The 22,087-nt window shown below is 33.7% G+C and overlaps 2 protein-coding genes across 7 annotated transcripts; one reads left to right on the forward strand and one right to left on the reverse strand.

Annotated features, from left to right (window-relative positions):
* Positions 1-251: 251 nt before the first annotated feature.
* On the reverse strand, positions 252-9,756 carry LOC110666798 (protein SAWADEE HOMEODOMAIN HOMOLOG 2). 2 transcript variants are annotated; one of them, XM_021827407.2, is made up of 9 exons: positions 9,566-9,756; positions 4,625-4,710; positions 4,482-4,527; positions 4,223-4,400; positions 2,726-2,789; positions 2,522-2,573; positions 1,898-2,041; positions 1,674-1,793; positions 252-853 (listed from the first exon to the last, which is right to left on the reverse strand). In XM_021827407.2, exons 1-9 carry the CDS (start codon positions 9,617-9,619, stop codon positions 479-481), a joined length of 1,119 nt encoding a protein of 372 aa, XP_021683099.1. In that variant the 5' UTR covers positions 9,620-9,756; the 3' UTR covers positions 252-478. The 2 variants fall into 2 exon arrangements, with proteins under 2 accessions (XP_021683099.1, XP_021683098.1); XM_021827406.2 differs by having other exon boundaries at positions 2,726-2,801.
* A 147-nt stretch (positions 9,757-9,903) lies between these two features.
* LOC110666799 (pentatricopeptide repeat-containing protein At4g18975, chloroplastic) lies at positions 9,904-20,807 on the forward strand. 5 transcript variants are annotated; one of them, XM_021827410.2, is made up of 9 exons: positions 9,907-10,136; positions 10,835-10,902; positions 10,983-11,102; positions 11,939-12,058; positions 16,876-17,019; positions 17,574-17,786; positions 19,599-19,791; positions 19,906-19,958; positions 20,279-20,807. In XM_021827410.2, the coding sequence occupies exons 2-8, from the start codon at positions 10,873-10,875 to the stop codon at positions 19,920-19,922; spliced, it is 837 nt and encodes a 278-aa protein (XP_021683102.1). In that variant the 5' UTR covers positions 9,907-10,136; positions 10,835-10,872; the 3' UTR covers positions 19,923-19,958; positions 20,279-20,807. The 5 variants fall into 5 exon arrangements, with proteins under 5 accessions (XP_021683100.1, XP_021683102.1, XP_021683103.1 ...); XM_021827411.2 differs by having other exon boundaries at positions 20,284-20,807; XM_021827408.2 differs by lacking the exon at positions 19,906-19,958 and having other exon boundaries at positions 9,904-10,136.
* Positions 20,808-22,087: the final 1,280 nt, after the last annotated feature.

A 22,087-nucleotide genomic window follows, 5' to 3' on the forward strand; every position in this document is an offset into this window, starting at 1 on the left:
CTTCCTTTCACAACAAACCGAATGCTTCTGGTAGATACTTGTACTTTAAAGCCAGTGAAGCTTCTGCAATAAGATCTGATTTTCTTTAGCATCTATCACTTGCAAGATATAAAGCTTTCCCTAGCACTCAAGGCATAAGTTAAAAGTCATTACCCAATTCTCACGTTCTTGGAAACCATCAATGCTTAGAAATAGGACAACAGAAAAGGCACCATATCCAGATAATTACCCTACCAGAAAAAGAAATAGAATTATACAAATGTAAAAGCAGCTCACACTACTACTGTTGATATTAACTAGAGTCCCACAAAGTTAATAAAAATGGAGCAATCCCCAATATTTGCCGGTCATCCTTGAATTCAGGTTCTATTCATCATTTTGATGGATGGCCGGCCCTCTCTACAAGAGGAAATGAGCTCATCAAGAAAATAGAATGATAATAGTACATGAACCTATCATTTTCCTCCTTGAAAATTCTCTAAACAGAGCCACCAGAAATCCTACTTGGAGCAACAACACTCGATTCAGCACTAAGAGTGCTATTGGGGACAACAGTAGGATTTCCGACATTGACAGCATTGCTAGTTTCAGCACTTTTTGGCCCTGAAATCATAATTTTGGCAGCATGAGAAATGTTAGCATGTGGAACTGGGCAAACTGTGGCAACATCAGCATTTTGTAGCTTCTGCATTGTTTCAGCAGCAGAAACAGCAACCCTTTGGATGCTGGCTGTAGAAGGATCTGTGCTAGTTTTCTGCTGGTCACTAGTTGCCATGTCATTTGCAGCATGAAGTTGCTGCAACCTATAGTCAGTTTCAGGCCTGCGACAAACTTTTCTGAGTGGCACAATTTCCTGAGGATCAAAAGATTTAAGTAAACAATGACCCAACATCACAAAATGCATTATTATGATCATTTAAGAACCAAATAGACATCACAAATTACAGAATGCATCATCATTTAGATGTTGCTTAGTGTTGAATGCATAAGTATAACACTAAAGAAAACTAATTTTGCACCTACAAAAAATGCATAATAAAGTAATTAAAAAAAGAAGAAGAAGAAGAAGAAGAAGATTATTATTATAGGCTAAAAGAGAACATGAATAATCAAATACACTAATACAAATGATGTCCTGATCCTATATTATATCAAGGATGTTAGCGCGTGAATGATTTACCTAGGACAAATATCTATGAACCATCAATGTCGTTGTCCTTTTGAGTTGTAGATGAAACTTATTTTTTTTTTTAAGTCTGTAATTCAAAAGGCTAAATTGCTTGCACTGATGCATAAAAACACATATGGCTTCAGCAGAAAACACTACTCCATCAAAATCAATCAAAGATAAGGTCCAATCAAGTCAAATTTTATGTTTAACATCTTCTCCAACAAGGTAAATACCCTAAAGCAAGAGAATGTCTAGTACTTAAGACCATGCAAAGGTGTGCATTACTGTTAAAACCCACAGTTTTTTTTTTTAAATGAAATTATTTCATTGCGTAAGAGGAAAAAACCCATCAATATATGGGGAATAATAAAAGTTAAAAGTTCTAGCCACCAGAGTAAACAAAACAACCTATCATCCCATTTGTCATAAATTTTGCCTTAAGACTATTCAAATGGGCCTTGTGTAGAGGTAATAGAGAAAAAGGAAAGAAACTTAAATTTACCTCAGATAGGTCATGATCATAACGCACCAAAAACCTACAACGGCAACCTCTTACATCATGCCTCCGCCTTTGTGCATCAAGAACATGCGCATCAAAGTAGAGAGCCTGATCTTTACCTTCCTGAATATTTCAAGTGCATCAAACAAAGAGTTCTCAAGATAGAATCCTTCCAAAAATGGTTTACTTAATCATTTTTATTCTCATTTATGATTAGAAATTTCCACCTGAAAACAGAGTATGAGGTCTCCAGGAAGAACTGCAACACATTCTGATGCTTCACAAGGAAGGGACCGCTGCCTGACGAGTTTACGAATATTAACCCACTCATCCTCATCTGGTCCAAAACCGGCAAACCGAACCAATACTTCCTGAGATTACCAGTATCACCAGAACAGAGCATAAGGAGCAGATTGATTGAAAAACCAAAAAAAGGTATCCCACAACACCAAGAAGGGGCGGAAAAGGAACTCCCTTATTCCCAAGTGGCAAACAGCTATAAAAACTTAGAAACAACACATTTTTGTACAACGTCAAGAGTTTTTGTTGGCTCTTAGTGTATGTAGAGAGTACAACAAGATTCAGTTAAGTCTCCTAATTCCTAGCACAAAGATCAGTCAAATGTTAGTTTTGGCAGATTAAAAATGGGAACCATTTGGTAGCTTGCACGAAGCCCTAGAAAGAGGGTGAATGCTTGTGTACTTTAGTGAATTCAAATCTCCTAAAAGAAGGAAGAATAGACTCTAGGATTATAGATATTAATAGGATCCAGAATTATCTGAAATCAGTAGATCAGTTCTAATTAATTAATCATGAATATTTAAAAGAAAAATGAGCTCAAGTACTATTACCGGATCTCCTGTGTCTAAATGTCTATGGGATAGGAAAGTCCCAACATCATACCTGACAAAGAAGATAACACTTTAAAACAGATTCTAGTAATATGTCTATCTATCAAATAAAGAAAGAAAAGTACCAATAAGAAACCAAAAAAGCATTAAAATCTCATCAATTGAATTCCCAACCAAAATGCCAAAATGGTGCCAAATACTTACCATGCCCCATCCCTTGCAGATTTGGCTTCAAATTCCATGTAAGAATTTTCTGTAGTAGCCCTCGCTGCACTAGAGACTATTCAAGAAGTGATGGAAAAAAAAAAAAGAATGAAAAGCTTCTCATGAATTTAAAAATGAAAAGCTTCTCATGAATTTAAAATAATGAGTTCTTTAGCATTGTCAGGGGGAGGGGTGAATAGTAGTTCTTCGATCTTTGTTCCATATGCTGTTTGATACAGTTTCTGAACAGCTAATAAGAACTTAAAGGCTTCCTTTGGAATAAATCATTTGCAAGAAAAAAATTCAATTAAATTCTCTCACAATCGTACTTGATTTTTACTTCTTTTAAAATGAACTTTTTGTAAGTTAAACAGAATTGAATTCTTTCATTTCAACCATAAAAATTGAGCAAAAGAAATCAATTGAATTGAATTCTTGTAAAATTTTAGTTTCCAAACACGGGGAAAGTGGCAAGTCAATCACCATTTAAGGACAAATATTTACTTTCTGGAAGAAGCAAGGAAAGTTGCAAAAATAATTACCAAAAAATGCTCAATAAAAAAAGGCATTTTTGACACTGTTTTTCTCCTCATATGCTAGAACCAAACAAAGCATGGATAACTAATATAAGAAAAATAGAATGAGAACAAGTTTGAAAAGGAGCGATGAAACATTAAGATTAAAAATGAAGGTACATTATACTTGACCCTTGTTTGTGTAAACTCCATATATATATTTATTTTCTTCTTACATTGGTTTACACAATTAAGACTTGGATATTGGAAACATGGTTTAAGGTTTCACACAATTTCTTAATAGTACAAGGATATTTCATGATATCAGTTTAGCATCTAATTCAGTTCAAATCAGATGATATGATAGAATGACATAGAACTTTAACAATAGAAGAAGCAAAAACAAGCAAAGAGGAAGCAATGATTATGATTGGAGGAACATTGGTTTATAAATTTGGAATTCCCAGGGTGTTCATCAATAAAAATGGGAAGCAGCTGGATGATTCAAATTACTAATTTTTTCCTTTGCTCACCCCTAATCTCAGTGCAACTTGGAGCACATCATCAAGGGAAAAGAGATAAAACAGCATATGTAGACACAAAACAATGCCTACTTGCTCAAGCTAAGAAGTACGATATGTGTGTATTCATCAACGAAATCTAACCTAATAACATATATACATAAAGAGACTATTTGATCAATCAAACTTACAAAATTAGGACTTGCTCAGTCCTGCAACTGCTTTGGCCAAATTGACTGTGGGCCAAAAAGCCATTACCCCAATTATAGGTATTAAACATTTTAAATGGACTGGAGTTGCATATGGCTACCGAGTGTATGTATCTAAGCAGGCAGCAACTTCCAACTTACTAGACTCAATTTGAGACAGTATCAAAATAAATAAATAAATATCACTACATAAGTATGCACAAATATCAAGCAAGGGCAACAAGGTCCTCAAAACTTGAGAACACAACCTACCTGAAGAAGCAGCCGTGGTTGTAGGAAGAGGAGTAGGAATAGAAGCAGCTACAGGTTGGGGCACACTCCTCACAGGAGTTGACTCCTCTCGAGACATAGGAGTCACATTTAACTTCACAGGAGCCTTGCTTGATTTTGCCCTTATTGCATAGCGTCTATTTTGGAACCAATTCCATACCTATAAATCATAATTCAATTGAGAAATAAACTCTAAGAGACTTCTTATTGCCAGAGGCAAACACAAATAAAATTGTCTCACTTGTTTCATTTGCACAACAATCTTCCCTTTTCGTTCTGCAGACTCACTACAACCAAATACAAGAGCCCCATGATTTCAATCCCCATGCTAATATTAAAACAAGGCCAACATCCGAAGTTTTCAAAAGAAAGCGAAAGGCAAACCTGAACTTCTCAGCAAGAGCTACCAAAACTTCCCGAGCTGGCATCAAATTATGGTGCTCTTGCAAAATACCTTCCATCTCGGTAACCTGAGCAAGAAAGGGATTATTCATTGCAAAGCACATCATCTGAACTTTTAAAATATGGCTAAAATATCATTTGTAATATACATTTCCGCAAAGGAAAAAAGGTTTTCTTAGTGCATATTTGTAATAATCAATTAAGCATTCTAAACATGTACAACACAAACACCCATAAGTACTGAAAAGAAAAGACAAAAAGATTCATAAGCATAATTGTTGCTCTCTTAAGCTTCATTTGTTTTGTGGAAAATATTTTTTGAAAAGCATTTCCATAATTTCAAATGTTTAAGGCACTTTAGAGAATTGATTAACAAAAGAAGTTATCAATCAAAGGAAATCATTTTCAAAACTTTTTCAAAGTAAAAAAAAAAAAAAAATTTATAATACATGTATATAGATGCTTCATGACAATTTTTTAAAAATTTGCGTACAAAACATTAGGGATACGCTATTTAAAAATAAATAAATTTAATTAGATTAACATTTAAAACACCTATTAGATGTTCCATTCATCAAGACTAGAAATATTCTTACTAATATACATTAAAAAAAAAGTATATAAGAAAGTTATATCCTACAAAAAATAGAAAAAGAAAAAAGTTCATCATAACATTAAAAAAATCTGTTCATCCATAATGTATAATAAAATGTTAGACATCAATGGCAAAGTTAAAATATCCATAAAAATAACTAACATGTAAGAAATAGACGATAAATTAAAGTCACAATCAACATGATTATAATAATTTACTTTAACCATATGACGTATTTTTCTTAGATGTTTTCTAGTGTTCAAACTTTAAACTAACTTCCAAATATATGTTCTGTTAAGGAAGGTTAATGTAAATATGCATTAGATTAGAGAAATCACACTAAACTAGTAAGAATTCTTTGTATCACTGTTGTCGGAATCTTACGATTTGATCCGATTTTCCCCCCTTACGATTCAAATCTATAGGGTGAATATCAAATATGAATCTATCGATTCAGTCGATTCTTTTTCTAGAGGGTTGTTAGACCCTATAGCTTCAAATTTTAATATTTCACTTTATTTTTTTTTTACTATGAGAAGAGCATATAAAAGCTTTACTTAATCATTTTCCTTCCACTAACCATTCTTTTCCCTCTCCGACTCTCTTTTTCCTTTCATTTTTGTTTTTATTTTTATTTTTTTGTTTAATATAATTGTTTAATTATAATCGCCAAATAATGACATTTTATATTAACATATTCTAACCTTTTAATTTAACCCACTATCATTTTTCATTATTTAATTATTTGTTCAAATTTAAAAGGGAGCTTTAGTAAATACACAAAGATAATCATCGTCTACAACTCAAAAGTTCATAATTTATAACATAAAACCATATAACATAATAAGAATATTTTGTTCTATTATAAAGCATCATTCTCATTAGCTAAATGATAATTCTATATTTATCAAAATATGATACTGTGATATATATTTTTTTTTACTTATTCTTTAGAACATATATAATCTTTAATTAATTTTAAGAATTTTTATTGATCTCATGATTCAATTCGATTCTTGATTCACAAAATGAAGATTTCAAATCTCGATTTGACAACTATGCCTTTTACTTAATTAGGAAGATTATTTGCTTGTAATTATGTTATGTGCCTTGGAATAGGATCAAGTCACGGGACGTTGAATAGGGTAGTCTCCTTCAATGTTGGATGGGTTTACCTTGTTAGTGTTTCAGCCTTTCCTTGAATGACCTATGGTGGAAGGAAATGCGAGCATGTTTGAGGGAGCTTTGACCTCTTGCAATTTGTGGTGAAATTCTGCTTATTTTATTCATTCAACATTTTCTCCTTATATAGAGATTAAATGATTACATTGTAGGAATAATATCCTAATTATAGCTAGCATTCAAGGCTTTTATCAAGAGATTACAATCATAATAATATTTCAATAATCATAGTCAGCATTCAAGGCTTTAATCAAGAGATTATAATCAAAATAACATCTTAATTTGATAATATTCATAAAATCTTGATATGATTAGTTGTTGCTGCCATTTTGGATGCCATTGCCTTCTTCATCCTGTTGCCCACATCTTGCATAAGCCTTGCCATTAAATGCATCTCTGACAAATTATGCATGTTTCCTATTCAGAAATTTATGTATTCAATTTAATCCCCAAGGCTTGAGGAAATAATAAAACATTTTATTCTCCAAAATTCTCCTCTTCTTTTTCTACATGGTATTAAAGCCTAGGGATTGAGTCACCAGCTCATTTTTCTTCCTCTTCCCTTTGCGCTTTTTCTTCCCGAAGACCCATCTAGAACCCATCCCTCTGCAACAGCTATGTGTGAAGGACACTTAGACTTAAACAACTTCACATGGAAAAATATAAAGTCCTAATAGATTCAAATATTCTCATGATCTTTTTATTGAAAGAAAATTATTATTTTCTCATACACTCCAAATGTTAGAAAATAATTTCCAATTAACTTTCAGTGTTACAAGTAGACAACATAAAATGATTCTTTTTTAAAATATTTTTATAAAGAATTCATACATAAGCAATTTCTTGTGAGCGAGAAAAATAAGCCTTATTGGCAGTGACTTTCTTATACTTTTAAACATTCCCTTATGAGGTGATGGACTAATAAGGACACAGGTAGTTAAAAGCATAAGGCGCACTCAAACCGACGCATCAACCCATTGCTTAAAGTGCAAAGCGCAAAAAAGGTGCTTGCTTCATTGAAGGAAGCACAAAATTATTTAAAAAAAATAATTAATAATAATATGCAAAGAAAATAAATCCTATATAAAATTTAAACCCTTAAGAAATTATCAAACATCCAAAAGTTTTTAGTATTCAAATTCATAGTTATAACCTAGATATCAACACTAGATTTCCTATCAAAGTCCTCGACACCTTCATCCTCATCTCCAGAATAAGATCCATTTCCATCAAAATTTTCATCTAAATCAATCTCAACATCTTCCAACATTGGCCTAGGAGTTGATGCACTTTGCACTGTAAATACAAAAAGCCCTCACTTGACTAAACATGCTTCACTTAGCATATGTAAAAGCACTCAACTATTTGTCACTGCGCTTTTGCACTTTAGCAAGCACTTTTTGCGCTTTTGACTACACCACACAATCCATTAAAGTGTAGATTTATTCTAGCTTCACTAAACGTGCTTCGTTTAGCATATCAAAAAGCACTCACCTATTTGTCGTTGCGCTTTTGCACTTTAGCAAGCACTTTTTGCGCTTTTGGTTACACCACACAATCCATTAAAGTCTAGATTTATTATTCATAATGATAGATGAACTTCCAAATTGCTACATCACAGTTCCTCTTGCAATAATAATAATTGTGCATGCACTATAGTATTTAGAGACCTCATTGATAGGTACTAAAACCTCAACTCAATGACAAAAAAAAAAAGGGGCAAGGCCAGTCGGCGTAAGGCAATAAAATCTTTATGGTTTATGCAAATCTAAGTAAGAAAAGTAAATCTTATAACTAAAAATTTAAACAAGAGGAAAACAATAGTTGTTTCACAAAAGAATAATGTCTACAGAAAATATTTGTTGAAGAAAACATTTATTAGAGAAAATAACTTATTTTCCATTATTTGATTGCAAATTTGGCATTTGAAATACATTAAAAATTATTATTTTTTTACTAAATAAAAGTATGAAAATGTTTAGACTTATAGGAACTTCAAAATTTTCAAATTATTATTGACTATGAGAGGAATAAAGCAAAAAAAAAAAAGGTAAATTGTGGTTGATGATGCCCAAAGATGATTAACAGTAGTCTGTAGATGTGACTCTCTAATATTTCTGTCCACTGTAATGAGTTCTCATACTCTAAAACCTTTTTTTACAAGACCAACGAAAGAACAAATAATATTCTCACACTTGTAGCTGTGTTCCCCTCTTGAGGTTTCTTTAGAAGCATAATGATAGGGATGTGGAATAGAGCCTGGAAAATTCTAGAGAATTCTAGGGAAATTTTTAACAAAAACGATGGGATGCTGGGAGAATGTGATGACAACAGGATGGGAGGGTAAAGAAGAGTATAGATAAGAGGTGGCATCTGCGAGCAGGGCATGCTTTTGGGAATCTGGTATTTCTCTGGTTCAGAGGGGCAGAGCATTCTCTGCATGGGACTAAGTCCTGAGGGTTGTTTATCAACCATTTATCTTGTTTCTTTGTTATTTTGTTAGTTTGTATTCCTGTGATAATTGTGAAGAATTGATGAAGGAAGAAAGAGGCAGTGAGATTGTGAAACAGGGTTGTAAAAGGCATTCTCCCATTGCCAGTTCAATACAGATTTTTTTTTCTTCAATTCCTTTCAATCAATTTCACATTCCAACGTTCCTAACTCTATCTCATTACCAGCACCATTTGATATTTTTCGACACCCTAGAACTTTCAAAAACCAGAAATAGTTTAACTTCATGAAAAAAAAATAACAATAATAATCGAAAGCCAAGCCCACAGAGGGGAGTGACATTGATATACCATCGAAGCCCTAACATGCACAAACTCCACCAATGAATTGATAAATGTTATCTATCTCAACTAACAGGAAAAAAATAAATAATTAACAAACTTATTGAAATTAAACAGGATTGGCATTACAAGTTCAACTCAGCACCAAATATCACAGGCAAATACAACTAAAAAAAAAAATCGAAACCCAGAAAATCAGACAAACCCTGTAGCAAAATCAACCCATGTTCCATTTTCAACTCTAAATTTAAAAGTTAGAAACCCACATGCAACCTTATACAGATATGTTATGTGCGCGCGCGCGCACACCCACACACGAACTTGAAACAAAATTAAGGAAGAAAGTGAAGATACCTCATTGGCCATGAAGCGAAAGGCAGGGCCGCCATTACTGGGAGGTCGACCCATGACAACTCTGAGTCGTGACTATCAACTGGAATTTGAATTGGAAGTAACAACAGTAAAGACTATCCAAAAGAATTGGCTTACTGTAAGAATCAGAATTTGTTATTGTTCTGAGCAGTCTCTTTTCGCCGAGACTTTGAGGCGCAGCCAAATCTAAACGTGAGCACTAGCGGTTCTTCATTAGTGATATACCGGTTTTACCCTTCCATTCGATTTTAGATAGGAAGGGCATATCGGGGTTTTCACTCCCAGGCCCGCCCACAATGGATCGGACCAAGGCGTAGCGGGATGAAAATACTTTGTGATGGGATTAGGGAGTATTAAGGACTCCAGCGTAATCCGTGATCGCCACCTTTTCCACTAACAATTACTGCCGTCGCACTACCACCTTTGTCTGGTCTGGATTACCTGCAACGCCGAAGTAGCAGCTAAATCCTTCCCTATCTCTCTCTCTCCACATCACCAACATCTCCTACGACTACGACGAAGACCACCACCGCCACTTAACCCCTAACAGCAGGTTCTTTCCCTTTGCCAAAAAACCTAGGATTTTATAATCCACCGATGAATGGGATTAAATAGTTGTAATGCATAATTTAACGAGTAGTTAGATTTCGTTATTGTGGTGGAAAGATTGCTTTTTTGTTGATAACCGTATTGCTAATGAATTTTTGGCAAATTTAATAATGAAGATTATGTCTGTGTGCTTGGTTCATTTTAGCTTTCCTTAGGATCTCATGGCATAGTCATGGTATGTTTGTTATTGTTGTTTGTGCCGCTGTTGGGAAAGCACATTGAGTATAAACGCATAATCTTAAATATATTATTTAGGAACCATTAAAAATTGATTTTATTTTGATTGCTATGCTTGAAGAAGTGATAAATTAAAAAAAAAAAAAAAAAAAAAAATTATATATATATATATATATATATATATATATATATATATATATATATCACAACCAAATTATTTTAGAAGAAATGGTTACAATCACATACAAAATTGAAACTCTTATGAACTTAGTCATGTATTATTATTTGATCCGGTGATAGTGCTCTCTATATTAATTGGTAAATTAAAAAAATAAAATAAAAAAAAGAAGTTAGCTGGATTAGTCATCTTCTAGTTCTAACTCTATGTGTTTATATCAATAATTATTTATATTGCCGAAGTACACTTTTGCTTATTATTTGTTTTATTTGTTAATTTGTGGATAGAGATTTGGACTATAATTGGTCTGGTCTGATTTCAGGCCATGTGGAGATCACCAGCCATGTCTTCTCTTGTGAGTCTGTCTCTCTTTTTATTGTGATTGTTGGAGTTTAGTCTCTGATATTGATTTTGAACTAGTTGATGATTTTACAGATTGGCCAATTAACTCGAGTAGGTATTGCTAGGATACAAAGTCCTAACTGCAGCTACCATTCAATGGTGCAAGCTCAAGTTTCTAATAGAAATACTACAAGATCTACTTCCCTGTTAGAGGTACTTTAACAAATACATTACTGAATTACCTTTGTGCTTTTATGCATTGTTTCGCTATTAAATTTGACATAAAATAGCACTATGTTGGAGAGTTTACGGGATTATGTATAAAACAAAATTTGGGTACTTAATGGAATGTGATCTACTTTAGTGATTTCATTACTACCTTGGAGCTTGCATGCCCGAAGGGTTATAGAAGACTATGTGGTAGATTTTCTAATTGTCAGTTGATCTCTAGGTACCTTGGCAGTTTGTTTGATAAACAAACATTTTAATGCACGATGTGCAAGTGGTCTTGAATTTTAACTGCTAAATAGAAAGCCCTGTTTTTGGAAGTTGAATGTGACACTTCCTTGACTCCTTGTGATGTTTTGTTCTATGAGAAATAGCTAGAGATGAGCTTCTTAGGTTTCTTTATAAGTCCCAATTCACGAAGAATTTATGGAGTCAGTAAACCTAATTTCCTTCCTGTAGGTGTGTTCCATGTTTAAGTCAAATGGAAATGTTGAAGTCTCCTCTAAGAATCAACCTGAGGATGCTCATCAGCTTCAGCTCCAATTTTCCTAACCACATTTAACATTACAAGCATTACAAGGGGCAATCATGTCCTTTATTTTCATAAAGATGGTGTCTAGTTTTCTCTCAAGTATTTGAATATGGTTTCAAATGACTTGATTTGGTTCCCAATGCGTAGCCTGAATGAATTACAATTCTTAAGTGAAATTGGGTGAGAAAAATACATCGGAAATGCTTAATTTATGTTATTGAACACCTTTTTCTGTGAAATCTAATGGATTAAGAATGGTTGATTACTTGATTTGGTTGTAACATTCTAGAATCAATATGATCGCAAAGCTAAATGTGAGAATTCAGACCAGAATGCTGGAGGAGTGCAGAAATTCCGGATTGGGGAGAATGTTTCCAGGAAGGATAAGATCAACTTTCTTGTAAACACGGTATGCATATGTAAAGTTTCTTAGCGCCCTTATCTAATGAAAATGGTCTGTGTGGAAAATAATTTGTGTAAGCAGAGTACTAATAATTGTTTTAGCATTTCAGCTCTTCTTGTTACTCTTCAATTCTGTGGTATGATTCTGTGCAGAGGTTTTGAGTGCAATATGCTCATTATAAATGAATAAATTGTTGTGTGGGAAAGCAGTAACAGTTTCTCAGGGAAATTAATCTTTGGGCCCTTAAGCTATCCATGTTCTCCCAATATACACAAACTTAGCTGTTTATTATAAATGGGAGGTATCTTGTACTAATGCAGCCTGGGCTTGGAGGAATTATTTGGTCACTGATGAACACAATGTGAGTTTCTGGACAGATTTAGTGGAATGTGTATCCTTTGAAGCAAGAAGAGACTTGGTATCTGTGATATGCAATGTCTCAATGAGTGGCCCAATGTGGTGGATTCAGGGAATCTGCATAGCCATGCAATGGAGATGGTTTTCCATAAGGTCCAAGTTTATGTGCTTTGATGCCAATTCATCAAATGAGTAAACTGAGTAGGTGGATTGACGATCATCAATATTGATAATCTGATGAAAGTTGGTGGAAGTTCTGATTCTCTTGTCGATATGTTCACTATGTTGGCTTCTTAGCAAGAAGAACTTTTTGGCAAAGAGCCAAAGATATGACAAGTTATTCCTGGACCTTTGTGTGACTGTCTGGCTGAGAAAGGGTGGGAAGGGCTAGGTTGGATTATCATGTTTTTTTATTGTTTTATAACTTCATTGATTTAATTGGCTTAATAAACCAAACCTTCTTCTTCTCACCATCCGGGTAGTCATGTCTTGGTAAAAACTATAGACAACACACCATGTGTAATTCATACAAGGTGAAGTTGGGATTGGTAGATTAGCACAATAAAAATTAACTAACTTACCTTTCCTGCTGAAGAAAAGCTTTCTAAGATTCACTCTTTTGTCATACTGTAGTTGTTAGTGCACCTACCTCAATCCTTGGCTAAAATTCTTTCCAAGTAATTACCAGAGATTCAAATTTGTCTGTATCTTGACCTAGATCATGGTTGTCTTCCGAGAATTAGAATTTAGAGTAGAAGGGCATGATTAAGCTGCCATTTTGTTTGGCTGTTTCATTTTCTTAACAAGTTGCCTTTTAAGTTTCTGATTTCATATTGACCATGGAAAATAGTTACTCAACTCAACTCAACTCAACTAAGCCTTTATCCCAAAAATTTGGGGTCGGCTATATAGATTCGCTTTCTCCACTCTGAACGATTTTGGGTTAAATCCTCAGAAATGTGTAATATATCTAGGTTATGTTGTACTACTCTACTCCAAGTCAATTTAGGTCTATCCCTTTTTTTCATTCTATCCTCTAACCTAATGTGCTCTACTTGTCTAACTGGAGCCTCTGTATGTCTACGCTTCACATGACCAAACCACCTCAATCTCCCTTCTCTCAACTTATCTTCAATTGGCACCACTCCTACCTTTTCTCTAATACTCTCATTACGGACTTTATCTAGTCTAGTATGACCACTCATCCACCTTAACATTCTCATCTCTGCAACTCTTATCTTAGATGCATACGACTCTTTCAGTACCCAATACTCACTAACATATAACATAGCCGGTCGTATGGCTGTACGGTAAAATTTTCCTTTCAATTTATTGGGAATCTTACGATCACATAAAACTCCCGTGGCACGTCTCCACTTCAACTATCCGGCTTTAATCCTATGAGTAACATCCTCCTCACATCCCCCATCTACTTGAAGGACTGAACCTAGATATTTAAAGTGATTACTTTGGGACAGTACCACTCCATTCAAACTAACTCCTTCCCTATCACCAGTTTGGCCTTCATTGAACTTGCAATGCATGTATTCTGTCTTCGTTCTATTTAACTTAAAACCCTTTGACTCTAGAGTACTTCTCCAAAGTTCTAGCTTTCTATCGACTCATTCTCGTGTCTCATCTATCATAACAATATCATCCGCAAACATCATACACTAAGGAATACTCTCTTGTATATGTTTCGTCAGTTCATCTAAAACTAATGTAAAAAGGTGACGGCTTATGGCTGATCCTTGGTGTAATCCAATTGAGATCGGAAAATCTCTTGTGTCCCCTCTCACTGTGCGCACAATAGTAGTTGCTCCTTCATACATATCTTTCAATACTTGTATGTACCTAATAGATACCCTCTTTTGTTCTAACACATTCCATAAGACCTCTCTTGGAACACTATCATAAGCCTTCTCTAAATCAACAAAAACCATGTGTAGATCTTTCTTCACATCTCTATATTTCTCCATCAAGCTTCTAATGAGAAAGATCGCTTCCATAGTTGAACGACCGGGCATGAAACCAAATTGATTGAGAGAGATAGAAGTATCATGACGTAGTCGATGCTCCACAACTCTCTCCCACAACTTCATAGTATGGCTCATGAGTTTAATTCCCCTATAGTTTGAGCAACTCTGTATGTCTCCCTTATTTTTAAAAATAGGTACTAAAATACTCTTTCTCCATTCATCGGGCATTTTCTTTGAGTTTAGAATCTTATTAAATAATTTAGTTAACCATGCCACTCCCATATCTCCCAAATACTTCCACACTTCAATTGGTATTTCATCGGGTCCACAGGCTTTACCCACTTTCATTCTCTTAAGTGCTTCATTTAGTTCTAAAGATCTAATCCTTCTAGTATAATTCACATTCTTTTCTATTGTTCTATAATCTATATTCACGCTATTACCATTTTGACTATTATTAAAGAGATCATTAAAATAATTTCTCCATCTTTCTTTAATGTCCTCATCTTTCACCAACACTTTTCCTTCTTTATCCTTAATGCACCTAACTTGATTGAGATCTTGACATTTCCTTTCTCTCCTCCTTGCTAATCTATAAATATCTTTCTCCCCTTCTTTAGTTCCAAGTTTCTCATATAACTTTTCAAAGGCCTGTGCTCTTGCTTGACTAACTGCCTTTTTTGCCTCTTTCTTTGCTATTTTGTACTGTTCATGTGCCTCATTATTATCACATTTAGGTAATTTCTTATACCATTCCCTTTTTCTCTTCACTGCCTTTTGTACTTCCTCATTCCACCACTATCTCTCTTTTGAGGGTGGTCTATGTCCTTTAGACTCTCCAAGTACTTTTCTAGCTATTTCTCTAATCTAGGCTCAGTCCTTCAAGTAGATGGGGGATGTGAGGAGGATGTTAGTCATAGGATTAAAGCCGGATGGTTGAAGTGGAGACGTGCCACGGGAGTTTTATGTGATCGTAAGATTCCCAATAAATTGAAAGGAAAATTTTACCGTACAGCTATACGACCGGCTATGTTATATGGTAGTGAGTGTTGGGCACTGAAAGAGTCGCATACATCTAAGATAAGAGTTGCAGAGATGAGAATGTTAAGGTGGATGAGTGGCCATACTAGACTAGATAAAGTCCGTAATGAGAGTATTAGAGAAAAGATAGGAGTGGTGCCAATTGAAGATAAGTTGAGAGAAGGGAGATTGAGGTGGTTTGGTCATGTGAAGCGTAGACATACGGAGGCTCCAGTTAGACAAGTAGAGCACATTAGGTTAGAGGATAGAAAGAAAAAAAGGGGTAGACCTAAATTGATTTGGAGGAGAGTAGTACAACATGACTTAGAAGCATTACACATTTCTGAGGATTTAACCCAAAATCGTTCAGAGTAGAAAAAACGAATCCATATAGCCGACCCCAAATTTTTGGGATAAAGGCTTAGTTGAGTTGAGTTGAGTTTTGATGCCATCTGTATCCACATATCATTGGCCTCTATATCCAGATTCCATACTTCGGACTCGAGAAGCTCATTTTTGAACTTCACTTGCTTTACTCCTTTGAACTCCCACCACTTTGTTCGAGCTACACTATTTCTTCTAACCTTACTTGAATTGTTCCTAAACTTGACATCCAAGACCACCAGCCGATGTTGAAGTTACATATGGCCTTTTGAAACTATTATTAATCCCTTATTACTGGTTTTGGTGGTTGGTTGTCTCTTTTATTAAATTCTGCTTTTAGTCTATATGCCTGCCTATGATAAAGATGAGTTCCAAACATTCAAGTGACGCAATTTAGCTGTTTATCCTCCAATTAAATTGGATTGTTGAGAGCTGTCTCTCTATCAAAGTATTATTTCTGTGAAATTTGAAAACAAAATTTGGTTTTTAAATATTTATACTTTCTTTAGCTTGCCTTAGGTATCAAAAATATGCTGAGTTTCAGAGTGCCACTGAGCTGTTGGCATTTGGATAAATTTCAACTTTGTTCTTTCTCATTCTTTACTAGAACAAGTCTTCTTAAAGGCCTCCATATAACTTGAAGGACCCCACAATTTATAAAATCTATTTCATGTGGATTCTTTGCTAACCTTTTGTGACTTTCATCTGTATCTGGATTGGATTGTCATGCATTGTTTTTGTCCCTGGCATTTCATTTTTCACTCTACACATATACATGATGTACTGATCTAATAGATTTTGTCTGTGCATTATTATCTTCTAGATGAAACTGTCAGTGATGTTTGGATATATAATAAGTATTCGCATTCAGTGAGCTATATGTACCATTGTCTTGTTTGTATGATTAGGAATTGACTAGTTCAGTTGTACGAGTACTTCTGAATTAGAGTTTAATAGATGAACATATACCTGGAATTTTGTTTTTTCTTTCCTACAATAAAAACCAAAAGATTGATCTTGGTATTTCTTTTCCCATACAAATCTGACTGATTGGTTAAGCTAATGAGAACCTTATCTGTGCAGCTTCTTGATCTCAAGGATAGTAAAGAGGCTGTTTATGGTGCTCTTGATGCCTGGGTTGCGTGGGAGCGCAATTTCCCTATTGGGTCACTCAAGATGGTTCTGCTCACTCTTGAAAAGGAACAGCAGTGGCACAGAGTTGTTCAGGTCCTCCTCCACCCCACCCCATGCTGATGAGCACTCATTGTGTGATTTATTTATTTAATCCTTGATAAGAAGATAAATTTTATAAAGTGAAAATAAAGGAATTATAGCATGGAGGATAAGGTACCCTCCTAACTTATCCAGTAAAAAAAAAAAAGGTTCCAAAAAAAAAAAAGTTCCTTCCAGTCAAGCTGAATAATACCTAAAGACATTCTACTTTCTAAATAGAAATCAACCTATTCTAACTAGTAATTGAGTAAACCCTAGAATATCTATTACACTAAGCACTAAGGACACTTATAATAATAAAAATAATAATAATAAATAAATAAATCATACAATTATGTGAATTAAAAGAGATGATATTGATAATGATAGTGACATAACGATGTAAACATCATTTATGTAACATAATAACAAAAATAACATTTAAAATAACTTATCAGCATGGCAGTTTAAGATAACATTGTGCAACCCTTTTGTTATTATAATATTGCCCAATGAATGTCGTTATTGTTCTTTTGTAATATCTTTTTCTGTTTATTAATGTCCTCTAGGTAATTAAATGGATGCTAAGCAAGGGGCAGGGAAATACAATGGGAACATACGGGCAGTTAATACAAGCTTTAGATAAGGACCATAGAGCAGAAGAAGCACACGTGTTTTGGTTGAAGAAAATTGGTACAGATCTTCACTCGGTGCCCTGGCAGTTGTGCAAGTGCATGATATCCATATACTATAGAAACAACATGCTAGAGAACCTCATAAAGGTATGCTCCTCATGCTTTGCATAAGAAGTTGAAGTTGCTTATCATATTGTGATTTAGTTGTATTGCTTAGATACTAATCCGTTGAATTTATACCTATCATAAATTTTTATTCTTTAGGGTTCTTTATTTTTAATTTCAAGTATTATTTAAAGTCCTCGTGAGGTTTTTAAGGCTTGTTTGATATAAATGAATTTCACAAAATTTTATAGAATTTATTTGCAAATCTACACTTAAAATGTTTGGTTTAAGAAAAATCCATTTGAAATTTTTACATCATTAATTCCATGGAATTGGTTATACTTGAGCCAAATCTGCCAAATTTACTGGAATTTACAAATAAATTATATATTTAAAAATTAGGATACCAAATATTGGAATTCATTTGCAAGCAACTTTTATTAATGGAATTCCCATCTTCATTTGATCCAACATGATGTTAAAATGTAAATCCTTAGAGATTTAGTATTAGTTTTGGAGTCCAACATCTCGAAGGATTAGGACTATTTTTGAGTCTATAAATACCTATTTTTATAATGCTTCTTCAATTTTTTTCAATCAATATAATTTCTTGTAAAGTTGTTTCTTAAGTTGGGTGATGCAACTCTTGGGAAGCTAACTTCTTTATTTATTGTTCATCAGTATTGTTCATGGGCACTGTTCATAGTGCCTGTCAAGAAACCGCTCCAACATCTAGTTAACCTCAAACCTTGTCTTAACAGCACTATGTTATTGGAAAAGATGAAGCACCAAGGAATGTCCTTTTGTTTATGATATAGTTGTTTGAGGAATATCCTAAACCAAGTTTATAATAGAGTCCTAGGTTCGAACATTCTCATGGTCTTCATGAATGAAGGAAAGTTTAGATTAATTCTTTCTAAATGTGCCCGAAGTACTGGAAAATAATTTCTTGTTGATTTTCAATGATACAAGTATACAACCAAATAATAGAAATAATTCATTTTCTTAACTTATGCTTTTCACCGAAATGTTTCCCTAAGCAAGTATTTTTACTAGGCCCCTACCAAATGCCTAGGGCGTGTGGTCTTCTGTCCAAAGGGGGCAGCTGCATTTTTTTGCGCTAATTTTGAAGTCTAGCAGTCCTAAAGCCACTTGGACTTCCTGTTTTGACTGCCTGGAGATGCGGAAATTGATTGGAATTAATTTAGGGACTCTCCAACTTTATTTAGGAATTAATTCTGTTTTCCTTTTCTATCTAAGACTACTTTTACTCCTATTTTATCTAGGATTTAGATTTATTAAAACTTCCCAATTAGTAGAGATCTTTTCCTATTGTCTTTAGGAGTTTAAGAACTCTATAAATACCCCAGATTTTTATGTATTTCAGATCATTTTTCTATCAATAAAATTGCACCAGAATATTTTCTTTTTAAACTCTCTCTTTGGTGTGTGAGTGAGTGTTTTCCTAAGCTACGCTGCGTCAATGCTAGGATTATCTAATATGATGATTCTGTTATAGAGAAACAGCAACTGTTATATGCATTTAAGCATACAAATTTGTATCCTCATTTCCTCATGTAATTCGTTTTTTGTTCAGATGTTGCATGTAATAGAGGAAAGTTTCACTCACCTCTAGCTGAACTTGCTGTGGTTAGGTCTTTTAGAGCTCTTAGTTTAGAAAGCTGCATGTGGTTTTCATGTATTGGTAATTTTGAATCTTTTGAAATCTTTTGTTAAGTCACTATCATAAGTTGAAGTTCGAGTTGTTTACTTTCTATTTCCTTATAAAATGATAATTTGACATTCCATTGCATTGGACTAACCTTTGTTGTCTTTGTCACTTGGATTCCATAGCTTTTCAAGGGCCTAGAAGCATTTGATCGCAAACCTCCAGAAAAATCAATTGTACAGAAAGTGGCAGATGCATACGAGATGTTAGGTATGCTTGAGGAGAAAGAACGTTTACTACAAAAGTATAATGATCTTTTCAAAGAGAAGGAGAAAGAAGGCCTCAAGAAATCTAGAAAGACCTCATCTAAGAAGTCAGGTAAGCCCTTCTTAAGCATGAACATTGATATGCCAATTTCATATCACAAATAAATTACATATTTTAAACTGTCAGAAGCTAAATTATCTAACATGATATGCATCATTTTATCAGGAAATAAAAAGTGTTGACCAGCTAGTAATTTAACATCTGCCTAGCATCTTATGGTCAGTACAAAGGAGCTAACCTCACCTCATTTTCTAGTAATCCATGCAGTGAATTGATATGATGTATTCTTTGAGTTAAGACAGAAGCATATACCTTACCTGATCAAATATATGCAAGTCAAGTTGTGCCTGTGACTATGTCAAAAACTTACACTAAATTTGGTGCATAAATTACTTTTCATTTGTTAAGCTCCATATGTCCTTGTTATCTATATATTAGTTTTCATGTTCTTGTCGATCGTGGCATTGCGTCTGTGTTCTAGATTAATGAAAAAAAAAAAGGGGAGCTCCTTTGTTTCTAATTCTTAATGCTTATTCAGGGCAGAGTAAACACAAACCAAATTCGGAAGCCCTTACTGAAAGCATACAATCAGAGTTTATCAGAGAGAAATGATTTTTTCTAGTGCAAAAATGGGTAACTCTTCCATTGAACAGCATCTTTGCCTCTCAGCTGCCATACCATGAAACACTTTTGAATCTTCAAGGTACTTCAAGCATGGTTAGCCACTTGATACACCAATGCTTTGGAGAGCATGTATTATATTGTGAACAGGGCAACGATATACTGATTCACTTATTTCTGTGAGCCAATGGAAGGTTTTCTACTTCAAATCCCAAGTTTTCTTGCCCAGGATGATGGTATATGTGATCCCATTTTTTGGGTGAACCATGATCTGACTGCGCTTTCATTTGTGGAAAGATTATCTGAGATGGGGGTCTTGTTTGAGTGCTGGATTGATACTGTTTGATGGTTTGGCACATTAGACCTTCACAATTGAGTTTGTCAAGCATGTAACAAGTATCTTAAATTTGTATTTGGGCATCAACGGATTTAATTTTCTTCTTTAACTCTCCTCTTCCTCTTCAAATGATCAAATGCTTTCAATATGTGAAGGATATGCTACATGTATATTTCGAAAATTTTAAATTTTTTAATTTATAATAATTGATTAGCAAAAAATAATAAAGGAACGAAATGATTAATAGAATAGATAGTAAATATTAATTAATTATTAGAAAGCATGATTCCATTATGATTAGGATATAACTTTAGAGTAATTTGCCGAAGTTATGAACTTAATCCTTTTATCAAGCAAAGCTGTATTTGTGCTCATAAAATTTTCATTATTTGTAAAGGATATATCTTATAATTTTTTATACCCTAACTTTTATTTTTCAATGATCTTTAATTGTAGTCAAGTCCTCAATGTAATCATATTTTTATTTATTTTTGAGATTTTATAATTGCAAAAAAAATTATAATAAAAAATAATGTAATGCATGAAATAAATAAAAATAAAATTAAAAAGAAAAACTACTAATACAGTGTATTGAAAACTGAAAGATAGTTTACGTTGATTACATAGAAAATGTATGTTGTATATTTGAGTAAATTTTAACTATATGTATTTCTTTCATAAAATTATTATGATTAATGACTGAAATTATTTTATCAAAAAAAATGTCCATAATATACGTATTTTATTAATAAATATAATATATCAATACATAATTTTTATGTAAGTTATAATTTAATTATCTAAAAAAAGTTTAAATTATAATTTAATGTTAAATTATTTAGTCCATTTTAAAATAGAAATTATTTAAATTATTTATTTTATTTAATAATATTATTTAATTGATTAGCTGACATTATATGGTACAACCATACGACCATATTATATGGTAATGGGTATTGGCCACTGAAGGAGTCGTATGTGTCTAAGATAAGAATTGCGGAGATGAGAATATTAGGATGAATGAGTGGTCATACTAGATTAGATAAAGTCCGAAATGAGAGTATTAGAGAAAATGTAGAAGTGGTGTCAATTGAAGATAAATTGAGAGAAGAGAGATTGAGGTCGTTTGTTTATATAAAGCGTAGACATACGGAGGTTCCAGTTCGACAAGTAGAGCACATTAGGTTAGGGGATGGAAAGAAAAGAAGGGATAGACATAAACTGACTTTGAAGAAAGTAATGCAACATGACCTAAAAGTATTTTACATTTCCGAGGATTTAACTCAAAATCGTTTAGAATTGAGAAAAAGAATCCATATAGCCGACCCAAATTTTTGGGATAAAAATTTAGTTGAGTTGAACTGATTAGCTGACATTATTTTGTATTCT

This window comes from Hevea brasiliensis, chromosome 7 (assembly GCF_030052815.1).
Source record: "Hevea brasiliensis isolate MT/VB/25A 57/8 chromosome 7, ASM3005281v1, whole genome shotgun sequence".
NCBI lineage: Eukaryota > Viridiplantae > Streptophyta > Magnoliopsida > Malpighiales > Euphorbiaceae > Hevea > Hevea brasiliensis.